The sequence below is a fragment of the Ictalurus furcatus genome, chromosome 20 (genome assembly GCF_023375685.1).
Source record: "Ictalurus furcatus strain D&B chromosome 20, Billie_1.0, whole genome shotgun sequence".
Taxonomy (NCBI): domain Eukaryota; kingdom Metazoa; phylum Chordata; class Actinopteri; order Siluriformes; family Ictaluridae; genus Ictalurus; species Ictalurus furcatus.
In genome coordinates, this window is record NC_071274.1 from 17,655,578 (window position 1) to 17,668,472 (window position 12,895).

General features: G+C 39.7%; 1 protein-coding gene across 1 annotated transcript in view; it reads right to left on the bottom strand.

Moving 5' to 3' along the window:
- Nucleotides 1–497: 497 nt before the first annotated feature.
- The window catches only part of LOC128624350 (receptor-type tyrosine-protein phosphatase mu-like), a 251,324-nt gene continuing 238,926 nt past the window's right edge, over nt 498–12,895 (bottom strand). The window contains exons 27-33 of the mRNA XM_053651932.1: nt 12,091–12,240; nt 11,353–11,526; nt 10,458–10,589; nt 6,242–6,367; nt 5,251–5,414; nt 4,307–4,442; nt 498–2,678 (exon numbers count right to left, since the gene is read on the bottom strand). Of these exons, the coding sequence (XP_053507907.1) occupies nt 2,625–2,678; nt 4,307–4,442; nt 5,251–5,414; nt 6,242–6,367; nt 10,458–10,589; nt 11,353–11,526; nt 12,091–12,240 (936 nt within the window). The 3' untranslated portion in view covers nt 498–2,624. The remainder of the gene's footprint in view (nt 2,679–4,306; nt 4,443–5,250; nt 5,415–6,241; nt 6,368–10,457; nt 10,590–11,352; nt 11,527–12,090; nt 12,241–12,895) is intronic.

Consider the following 12,895-nt stretch of genomic DNA (forward strand, 5'->3'; position numbering starts at 1 on the left):
AAAGAATCAAATTAAGTTGAATAAAAGCTGTTTCCTTGTTTTCTCATTTTAATTTAGAAGCGAAAAACAAATGAATTCAACATACAGTGGTGCTGGAACGTAGAATTTTCTATGTATCTGCATAAATATGACCTAAAACATCATCAGATTTGCACACAAGTCCTAAAAGTAGACAGAGAGAACCCAATTAAACAAATGAGATAAAAAATATTATACTTGGTCATTTATTTATTGAGGAAAATGATCCAAAATTGCATATCTGTGAGTGGCATAAGTACGTGAACATCTAGGATTATCAGTTCATTTGAAGGTGAAATTAAAGTCAGGTTTTTTCAATCAATGGGGGGACAATCAGGTGTGAGTGAGCGCCCTGTTTTGTTTAAAGAACAGGGATCTATCAAAGTCTGATCTTCACAACACATGATTGTGGAAGTGTACCTTAGAGGACCTCAGAAAAAGAGTTTTTGAAGGTCATCAGGTAGGAAAAGGTTAAAAAAAACCCCATCTCTAAAGAGTTTGGACTCCACAAATCCACAGTCAGGCAGATTGTGTACAAATGGAGGAAAGTCAAGGCCATAGTTACCCTCCTCAGGAGTGAAGACCAACAACGATCACTCCAAGAGCAAGACACGTAATAGTCCGCAAGGTCACAAAGGAACCCAGGGTAACTTCTAAGCAATTAAAGGCCTCTCTCACATTGGCTAATGTTAATGTTCATCAGGAGAACACTGAACAACAATGGTGTGCATAGCAGGGTTGCAAGGGGAAAGTTACTGCTGTCCAAAAAGAAAATCGCTGCACTCGCACTGCAGTTTCCTAAAGATCATGTGGACAAGAAAGAAGGCTATTGGAAAAAAGGTTTTGTGGACAAATGAGACCAAAATAGAACTTTCTGGTTTAAATTGAGAAACATTATGTTTGGCAAAAGGAAAACACTGCATTCCAGCATAAGAACCTTATCCCATCTGTGAAACATGCTGGTGGTAGTATCATGGTTTGGGCCTGTTTTGCTGCATGACGACTTGTCATCATTGATGGAACAATGAAGTGTGAATTATACCAGCAAATTCTAAAGGAAAATGTCAGGACATCTGTTAATGAAATGAATCTCAAGAGAAAGTGGGTCATACAGCTATACAAGGACCCTAAGCACACAAGTCGTTCTACCAAAGAATGGTTAAATAAGAATACAGTTCATGTTTTGGAACGGCCAAGTCAAAGTTCTGACCTTAATCCAATAGAAATGTGGACATCTGAATCTGAATCAATCTGGAGCAAGCAGTTCATGTGAGGAAACCCACCAACATCCCAGAGCTGAAGCTGTTCTGTACTGAGGAACGGACTAAAATTCCTCCAAGCCGATGTGCAGGACGATCAACAGTTACCGGAAACGTTTAGTTGCAGTTATTGCTTCACAAGGGCGTCACACCACATACTGAAAGGTTCAAAGGTTCACATACTTCTACCACTCACAGATATGTAATATTGGATCATTTTCCTCAATAAATAAATGACCAAGTATAATATTTTTCATGTCATTTGTTTAATTGGGTTCTCTCTGTCTACTTTTAGGACTTGTTGGAAAATCCGATGATGTTTTAGGTCATATTTATGCAGAAATATATAGAAAATTCTAAAGGGTTCACAAACTTTCAAGCACCACTGTACATGGACTTTACTCTCTTACCAGCTCCAGATGAGGCACTATACCGTCTCTCTGCTAAGAAGTTTTAACCAGTGCACTGATTCCTGTTCTGCTCAGCAAAAACACAAGTTGAGAGGGGAATCCGAGAGAAAGAACAGATTTGTAGATTTTGTGAGATAAATAATAACATCAAGTCTTTTTTTCTTTTGCTATGATACATACAGTATATATTTAAACATGTACAATATTTCTTCAAACAAGATGAACCAAAGCTGACAATACATTCTGGGCGATTCAACCAATGAACCCAGTACACGATTGTCACTGAAATACACAGCGTGAATAAATAATACACTACACTGATCGTATTTACAATATAAACAAACAATATCAAAAAACAAAGTGCCAAAAAAAGCTTTGGATCCTTTGAACATGGCACATAATATGCAATGATGCTATGGTTGGCATGTGTAACTCTGCTCATTACCATATTACAACTGATTTACACAATAAAATAACATTTAGATTCTTGATTCTTGCCCCGATGGTGTCCACTCACGCATTTCGGCACACGTCGATAAGAAATGGAAAGCATTACAACAACATACACAGAAGGTCCCGCGCAAAAGCTGGAAAATGATACCGAAGGGCACACAGGCCAAAGTAAGAGAGAAGAATGTGAGCTGGCTTCATTTACAACACACACTTCAGTTAGAAGACGGTTGGACAATATACTGTACTCTTCCAGTAGTTGAAAAAGCCTGGTCAGGTAAACAAACATTTGTTGAAATATACAAGCTGACCACATACATACTCACACACACACACACACACACACACACACACACACGCATACGTGCACGCACACATGCACACGTATGCACTGCACTGCTAGTGCTGTACACACACTGAGCATCCACTTTTTCCAAAAAAAAAAAAAATCCAAAAGGATGTCCGTGTCGTCTGATAGTTAGCACAGCTAGCCTGAGTTTAGATACTCCAAAGCCACTTCATAGCAGAACTTGTACTGATCCTGCAAAAAACAACACAGAACAAAACAAACACGCACAGAAACATTCAGTTATTCAGATTCCGATTATTTGAAATTGGACAAATGCTGACTTACTGTATGCATTTTCATACAGTATTTTGACTTTTTCTGTATAATTATGTAAAGTAGAACCTGTTTATTACATTAAAGAACAGTATAATAATGTTCTATATTAGCTGTAAAAAATAGTTAGAAGGCAGACATCATGGGGTGTGGTTAGGTGATAGCCAATCAAATCACCTCTCAAATGTGACATTGTGGTGCTCTTGTACAATTAGATGTAGCTCGTACATACTGTGCACTATATAGCCAAAGGTTTGTGGACACCTGACCATCACACCCATAAGTTTGGCCATATAGTGTGTTTTAGTGAAAAAAATGATTTATTACAGTAAAGTTTGGTTTTCAATTAGTTTTGTAACACATTATATTTTCTATTCTTTCTACATTTATGATGTGATGTGTTAACAGCATCTCCTTATGCTTATTTGTAACAGATAAAGTAATTCAGTGAGCTGAATTTAGTTAGTAACTCAGTGAAAAGTTCTTTTTATATTGTTGTTATGTTGTTGTAGGGTGTGACTCATAGTGAATCTTTACCAGGCTCTACTGAGATTAGTTAGTATGCTGTGCTATGTTTGGTGTCAGTATGCTGTGCTATGTTTGGTGTCAGTATGCTGTGCTATGTTTGGTGGGATGAGAATTTTAAGCCATTAGGCTGTAATTTGGTGGGATTGGTGGGATGAGTAAAGTAAAATAGCAGGCTGTGATGTGATTGTTGGGATTAATGGGTCAGCACTATAATTAGTGAGTCAGCAGGTTGTGCTGTGATTGGTGGGATTAATGGGTCAGCAAGTATTGCTGTGATTATTGGGATTAATGAGTCAGCAGGTTGTGCTGTGTTTATTGGGATTAATGGTTCAGCAGGTTGTGCTGTGATTATTGGGATTAATGGGTCAGCAGGCATTGCCGTGATTAGTAGGATTAATTGTCAGCAGGCATTGCTGTGATTATTGGGATTAATGGTCAGCAGGCATTGCTGTGGTTATTGGGATTAATGGGTCAGCAGGCATTGCTGTGATTATTGGGATTAATGGGTCAGCAGGCATTGCTGTGATTAGTAGGATTAATGGGTCAGCAGGCTGTGTTGTGTTTAGTATAGTTAGTGACTCAGCAGGTTGTGCTGTAACTAGTGGGAATTATGGTTCAGCAGGTTGTTGAGTAGAGCAGGACAATCAGTCAGTTGTATTTAGTAAGTCAAGTTTAAGAATACTACTTATAATGTTGCTACATTACTGGAGCGCAACACTGTTCACAAAACTGGGCTGTAAGAAATAGGACATGACTTTAAAGGCTTTGCTTAAAGTGAAGAAATTACTGTTTAGCTATTAGCACAATTTTGAATGAAAGTGGGTTTAAAAACACCAGTGCATCAGCAGATTTCAAATGCCACACCTGCAACTGTCCCAGCCTACCCATGTCAGTACATTGAGTTATGCCTGCACCTACACAAAACAGATCCTGTTCTAGTAATTGTATTAGGTTATTCTGTGAGCTTGTGCCACTGAAGTGTGTGTGTGTGTGTGTGTGTGTGTGTGTGAATGCTTTACCAATAAGTCCACCATGTTGGGTTTGTTGTTCCGCAGAGTTTTGACTGCATGGAACACGTCAACCGAGCGCTGGTGTCGCAACATCTCACTCACGATACTGATGGCGCAGAATGTTCCGCTCCGTCCGCCTCCATTTCTGACACACACACATCAATGAACGCACACACACAACATTGAACACACACAGGCCACAAGTCAGTAATCAAATAAGAATAAAAAGAACATCCAGGCAGTTCATTTGTTTTTTCAGTTAAGCATGTCATCTTTGTGAGGTATTTATACTTAAGTATTAACCGCAGTACAAAAAAAAGTTTTTCAAATAAAATATGCATTTTGTTTATCTAAGAATAAACCACATGTCCACATTAATATCAAAGCTGTTACGGAGTTACATGCTCACACACGCTACACTTTCTACATTTATAATTATAATTATAATAATTATCCAGGCCTAGGGACTCAGCACTGTAATTAACACACTAACTCATCACCTAATTATCAAGGCTTTCTTTAATTTTCTAGCATAAAGGAAATGCAAAAGTACTGGTGCAACTCCATGTAGTGAGTGAATATTGACACTAGAGGGCGATGTTTATCTTTGTACTGAACAGAGAAACATGGCCTGAAAAGACATCTCTGGCTTTCAACCATCTGATGGATTAATTAATTGTTAATTAATGCTCTAATGATTATTGATCTGTTTTCATGCAGTTGGAGATGAGAGAACAGAAAGACTGATTTGATATGCTCAGAATAGTCTCGACATGATGAGGCTAATGTGTAAGGTTAGAGAAACAAAGAAGAATGGTGGAAGAGAATGAATTATGTACTACTGTGTGTCCATAGGCATGTTGGTAGTAGTGAGTGTCAAGTGTGACTGTGAGTGTTTCTGTGTGTGTGTGTGTGTGTGTGTGTGTGTGTGTGTGTGTGTGTGTGTAACTCACAGGCAGTGCACCACAGTGCGTCCCTCTCCTCCATCGTATTCTTCTTGCCACTTGTCCACCTGGTGAATGAGTTTGAGGAAGGAGCGTTTGGACATGGGTGTGTCTCGGTACATGGGCCAGCCTAAGAACTGGAACTGCTGCACCATACGATAGCCATCTTGAGGCTGCAACGCACACACACACACACATACACACACACACACACACACACACACAAACTGTAAGTCAGTAGGAAGTTTGTATGCACTAAGTCCTGTGTTGTGTTAACTAAGGCTGTGCTGTGACTAGTGGGATGAGGAAGTCAGCAGGCTGTGCTGTGATTAGTGGGATTAGTACGTCAGAAGGTTATGCAGGGATTAGTGGGACTAGTAAATCAGATGGTTGTGCTGTGATTAGTGGGATTACTAAATCAGATGGTTGTGCTGTGATTAGTGCGATTACTAAATCAGATGGTTGTGCTGTGATTTGTGCGATTAGTAAGTCAGGTGGTTGTTCTGTGATTAGTGCGATTAGTAAATCAGATGGTTGTGCTGTGATTAGTGGGATTAGTAAATTAGATGGCTGTGCTGTGATTAGTGGGATGAGGAAGTCAGCAGGTTGTGCTGTGATTAGTGGTAGCAAATAAGTCAGCAGGCTGCACAATGATGAATAAAGTAAGCGAGCTGTCAGTGCGGTGATTGGTGGGATGAGTAAAGTGAATCAGCAAGCTATGCTGTGATTGGTGGGATGAGTAAAGTTAAGTCAGCTGGCAGTTCTGTGATTAGAGTTGTGAATTAATCAAGTCATCAGGGTGGTAAAGGGATATATCAGCCAATCAAGCAGTAATTGGTAGGGTAAGTAAAGTATATCAGCAGGTTGTGATTGGTGTCGTCATGGACGTCCTGTAAGATGCTTAACTTTCAGCAAGTAAGGTGACGTGGAGAAATAAGCCTCTCTCTGTGTGTGTGTGTGTGTGTGTGTGTGTGTGTGTGTGTGTGTGTGTAAAACTCACCCGGGCAGCGTTGTAAATGCGGAATATTCTGCTGATGATATCCTCTTCAAGATCAGCTGACACAAATTCTACCTGCAGAGGACCATGCCTATGTACCCCATTCTCTGGCCAGTACTGAGGACACAGCTACACACACACACACACACACACACACACACACACACAGATTACCATTACACTAGTAGGAATTCTAGCATTAAATTTTGTGAAACATTGCTCTTTTAAACTGTCATTTTTCTCTTTCTCTCAGATGAATGTTACAAACGCTCAGACTGAAATGAAGAACACTATACAAATTCAAACAGTAAAACAGAATCAGCAAATGTGCACAAAAAAACAATTCCAACACGTTTTAAAAAATTTATCTGCCGGAGCTTTGAATGCCACAGCGCTAGCATGAATAAAGCCATGCAGTCTCACAAAGAATCAGATCTTTGCCTTTTCATTATTTATTCATATATTCAAATCATTTCCCATTTGATCATTTCCATTAGAGATGATCCACACTGGCTACATATTTCATTCTCTGACAACAGGCGCATGATTGCATTGCTTTTTGTAAAGGAATAAGTGATGAGAAGAGGATATGGAGCCTGTGTGAGTGTCTCTTGGCAGAGTGAGGCTGGCTCTTTAGTGTTTGATGTGTAGGTTAGGGAAGGAGGTGGGCTGCAGGGAGAGAGCACTGTTTGCTTTGCTAAGAGCATCAGACACTGTGAATTTACCCAGGCTGGTGCACTGTAGCCAAGTGAAGCACTGATTCAGCACCCACCTGCATGTGTATGCCAAGCTAAAAGCAAGAAATCTGCACGTCACCTGATTTCTATGGTGGATGCGTGAGTGGGATCTCAGCAGGCACTGAGATCCTCCTGCTCCAGCATTATGCCCATCTCTTTTCATGTCAGAGCTCCAATACCTCCCATGTTCACTCTCCTCTCAAAGGGCCATATTCAGAGATCAGAGTTACAAAGGCACAGTGATAGTTTAATACAGAAATGTGAACATTGGTATTCAGACCTCAAACTATTGAAACTACATAACTTATACATATGTGCTGGTCAGAAGTTATCAGAGTTATGCATACACTTCAGGATTTTGGCTGCGTTGAGTTACATCTCTGAATACGGCCCAAAGTAACAACTGACAACACCAGATAACATACACAGATCAGCCATAACATTAAAACCACTGACAGGTGACGTGAACATTGATTATCTCGTTACAACAGCACCTGTCAAGTGGTGGGATATATTAAGCAGCAAGTCAACATTCAGTTCTCAAAGTTGATGTGTTGGAAGCAGGATAAATGGACAAGCGTAAAGATCTGAGCCTTTGACAAGGGCCAAATTGTGAAGGCTAGACGACTGGGTCAGAGCATCTCCAAAACTTGTAGGGTGTTCCTGGTATGCAGTACCTACCAAAAGTGGTCCAAGGAAGGTCAACTGGTGATCCAGCCATAGGTTCCCAAGGCTTATTTATGCGTGTGGGGAGTGAAGGCTAGCAAAAGAGCTACTGTAGCATGACTTGCTGAAAAAGTTAATGCTGGCTATGATAGAAAGGTGTCAGAACACACAGTGCATCGCAGCTTGCTCCACATCGGGCTACACAGCTGCAGACCGGTCAGATTTCCCATGACAATGGAAGAAGGTGGCCTGGTCTGATGAATCAATTTCTTGTACATCATTTGGACGGCTGGGTGCGTGTACGTCGTCGGACCAAGTTCAAGTACATCCTTTCATTGCAACGGTATTCCCTAATGACAGTGGCCTCATTCAGTAGGATAATGCGGCCTGCCACACTGCAAAAATTGTTCAGGAATGGTTTGAGGAACATGACTAAGAATTCAAGGTGTTGACTTGGCCTCCAAATTCCTCAGACCTCAGTCCGATCGAGCATCTGTGGGATGTGCTGGACAAACAAGTGCGATCCACGGAGGCCCCACCTGCTGCTACTGTCTTGGTGCCAGATACCACAGCACACCTTCAGAGATCTTATGGAGTCCATGTTTCAACGGATCATAGCTGTTTTGGTGGCACAAGTGGGATCTACATAATGTTAGGCAGGTGGTGTAAGTCTGCTCAAATCCAGAAAAGACACTATTGATAAAGTAGGATAGTACCTTGGATAGAATACCTGGCAATGTAAGTTCAAAAGTTCCAGCAGTGTTTACATGGGGAAAGTTAATGGAGCTGCTTATGTCGACTTTGTGGGTGCCACATTCAGATTATACAATGATCTGCTGTAGCTGTGTGTAACTCACACCTCCAAGGTTGTGTGATTTTTCTTGAGTAGAAACATTTGAGATGGGGATTTAGACCACTGCCTTGAAACAAAAACACTTGCCTTTAAACCCCCCCCACAAAAAAAAAAAAAACAGCGATAGAAAATGCAGACTGAAGAGGAAATAGCATTTTATTCTATGCTGTCAACATGGCTTCCATCTTTATGAATCTGCAGCTCATAAAATAGCACTTGATCCAGCAAATCGTATTATTTTGCATTTGATTTTTTACAACTTCATAACATGAGATTCTGAAAAGAGGTCATGAAATCTTTATGTGCGGCATAAAAGCTGTTTTATCAAAATATACTAAATCTATCCAAATGTTCTTTTTGTCACAGCTGTCAATTTTTTTCCCCCAAACTGGACACTGTCCCCGTCCTAATTTTGACTTTATGCTTGGATGAATAGTTGGAGCATCTGAGCTGGTGTATGTGTTTACAAGTGAGGGAGGAAAATGAGAGAAATGGAGAGAGTGTAATATTGACTTATTAATTTAGAGTGTGTGTGGTATATGTGTATGCCCCTGGTACCTAGACTTCATAGTCTCAGTGGCTACAGTTAGAATTTTGAATGAAAGACTCCTTAGTGTGAGAAGAGGGGCAAAGCGGGAGAGAGTGGTGCAGGAGATGAGTTTTGGTGGGATGCAGGAAGAGATGGTGGGATTCTGTGCCTCCCTCTTAGCTTTGATTCTGGGGTTTTATGACAGAGCCTCAGGCTGCTACCCTCATAGAGTCTGCTACTCTCTCTCTCCCTCTCTCTCACACACACAGGATTGCACATTCATGCAGAGTCACGAACACGGACACACCGAACTCTTTCACACTCTTGCACAAATACACACTGGAGTCTATGTCTACACAGCGCATATAGAGGTACCTCAACTAGTCATTCATTTTTAATTATTCTGTCTGGATACTCGCTTGATGTCTCACATGAATAATTACAATTCTTTCATCACACACCGTATTTCCACAGATATAATCTTTATCAAGTCATAGATTATTGTCAATAATGTAAATTCATGTAATTACCAAATCAACAACCAGAGATAATGTGTTTAAAGGAACCCTTGAGGCATTGCACATACAGTATGTTATGGCTTAGGTGGGTCTGCTCATTATGCGTAAGTTGTACTAGAGTGATTTTGAATTCTTGAATCTGATTGGTCGGAAAGAACAGCAGGTAGCTCTGGCTGCTTGATATTAAGATTGATATTAATGCACTCAGTCTAAGATGTTAGCGTTTCCATAGCAACAACTAACACAGGGACTCGTATGGTTGGTACTCCACATAAACTTTATTTTAAGATTTAACAACTGTGTCTAATTGTTGATATATTAATGTTTTCTGTGTTTATTTAGCATTTTTGGAAGGAGTCTCCTGTGACAACACTTTATAACAGTCAGAGATGGTGCCAAAGGTGTAACTTTAGGTTTTCCCTCAGAGGGAAGTATTAAAGACGGAGAGCTTTGAGGTTTCTTGGTAACATGACAAGCTGCAAAAAAAAGAAAAAAAAAAAAAAAAAGAAAAAAGTGGCTGGTGCTTTTATAACATGGATCTAACTCGTTTTGTGGGTCTAACTTGTTTCGCAGACAATCCTCGACATGAAACGTGAATATACTGTAAATGCATAAAAAGTATGACATCTTTTTATTTTGATGTATTTTTTAATAACTAAGAAATTGTTCAAATTGACAAACTGCTGTGGTGCAAGAGGAAAAATAACACTTTGGGTATTGGAAAATAATCAACTCTGGGGTGTTAACAGTAACTGCTCTTCATGTCGGGCCCCATCATCACACCATCCTGTTGTTGATTACTTTCCTACGACAGCACGTTTTATTCCCATAATTAACACGTGGGCACGTAAAAAGCAAATAAATGTGCCATTCATCGTCCATCCATCCATCAATTCATCCATCCAATTGTCCTCACCTGTGCAGGATCCACATCATTGAGCATAACAATGGATGTGCAGTGATAGTCCAGCACCAGCCTCCAGAAATCTTTCACTGTGTTTGGCAAAGGATGCTGGGTAACAATAAATGCAGAAGGCTGCTTATAACTCTGTTGAAAGAGCGAGGGAGGGAAAGGGAAGGAGAAAAAGAGGTCGGGATGAAACATGGGAAGCAAAATATATATACAGTAGATACGTTAAAGGATGGACTACATAATGTCATCCCAATATGTCCATATTACTATTAATTCATTTGATGTGACAGAACATTTGGCCAACCACTTGGCTAGCTCTGAATCAGTAGTATATGTGGTAGTGTTACAGACCACAAGCTAAGTATCTCATTGCCACAAATTATTCTGTTGTGACCAGGAGATCCCAAAGTCATGGCCATGAACTGTGTAACTTGAGTCCATGACTCAATATGTTGTGGCAACAACATACCTAATACATTCGCTCCAGTTAATTATTTAATGGATGAAAAAGTCTATTCACTTTGAGAAGGTGACACGGGTTAATGCTATATCCATGTCAGTGCCTCCAGTACGTCCTTTATGTGTCATTCCAAGATTGAACTAAAGTGTAACATTATTAATCATCTCCATGACAAGGTCACAGTGTCTAATTCGACTGATTTCTCTCTGTCTCGCTGAGACTGTTTTGTGGCCATCAAATTGATCTTGAAAAACCGCAAGTGACCTCAATATATTAATTTGTGGCCACTTCTTATTAAAAAATAACTAGCATGTCAGCTCACTGTACAAGTACTTTCACTGAGATGAATATCTGTGCTCCTGCTGCTGGTTCCAGTAGTTCTGAGAGAAAGAAAGAGAATGTGAGAAGAGTAGATGTGAGAGGTTTGGGCTTTCTCACATCCATGAGTGCAGCGTTGATGTAGTTGCTGCTTTCTCCGTCAATGGTGATGAGGAAGGGCAGGCAGCGGTCAGGAGGCAGCACATCCATGCAACGGTTCTTCTCATGGTTCCGTGGCAGTAGTGCAATGCTGCAGTCCTCTACGCGCAGTGTGGGGGTCACCATGTTCAGTGTCTGTATAACACACACACACACACACGTTCACACAAATCATGGTGTAACTAACAAACTTCATATTATACTTGTATAATAATAAAGTTACACTGGAGTAGTAGTGGCCTTCAAGCAAGACTGCTCTGAAATGTTTGAGCTCTAGCACTTTTCTTTTTTTTTTTTTTGTAGTTTACAGTAATTCTTATTTCAAAATCGGACAAAACCAAATAATAAATAAATAAATAAATAAAAAATGAAGCCAAATATTATGAACAATAGCTACTCTCCATTAATCCTAATACTCTGAACTACAAGTTCCAGTTAAAGATGGTGGTTCTGTTCTCAGCAAACGGTCACATCAATTTCAATACATGAGAAGGATCTGCTTGAATTTTGTTCACTGTCATATTACTGAAGTAATAACAAGCGTCTAACCCTAACCCTTAATCTTTCATACACGTTGAGTCATCAGATTGTTGCAAATCTGTTTTTGCGACCATGCTGGTGCAAAGATATAAGATTTTATCAGTTTTTTTTTTTTTGGATGCTCATTCCCAAACTTCACTGAATCCGCTTCCCTCTTACCCTAAACTCCTCTTTGATTGGACTGGTGTTGGTTTGGGGATCCAATCGGTTCATGTCATAGTACACAGAACGGAGTTGATTGGCAGGAATGGTGGTGTCTCCGCAAAGACACGCCTCCAGAATGGCATCATGGATAAAGACATATTGTTCCTGAAAGAACAGAATGTACAATTAAAATGTTTCAGTAACCAGCCCTCTGATTACTTTAGTTAAAGGATCAGTATGTGCATTATACTGTAGAGCAAAATGCTACTATTGATGGGCGATGAAACCATAAGTAACATTAATTATCATTATGGATGGTACATCCAAGAAAATGAAGAAATTCATCTATTTAAGCATAAGAATATGTGGGTTTTTGTTGTGAAATGTATCTAATACACTGGAGTCATTGTAAAACACAGAAAACAGTCAAATAAAAAAAAAAAATTAAAAAGTGCTGTGGCCTGGAAATCCACAATTAATGGATCAAAATATTGTGTGGAAAATTTTCACCTCCATCATCTTTATTGTTAGTTACCATGGGACTCTTTGTAATGTTTTATTTGGGTACCTACAACACATTATTTTACATTTTTTGAAAAGAATGAGGCTTATTTCAAAATCCATTCCGTGACATTTGAGTGATTTATCTTTAAATGAAAGAGAGAAGAGAGTAAAATGATCACTGTGGATATTATTTTTTAATCCTTATCTCACAAGCAATTAGTTCGTTTTTACTAACACATTCATAACCCTTTGGAAAAGCGGCACAAGTTGTACATAACGCGTTATAGCAGTGTTATAAATGCGAATTTGCGAATTA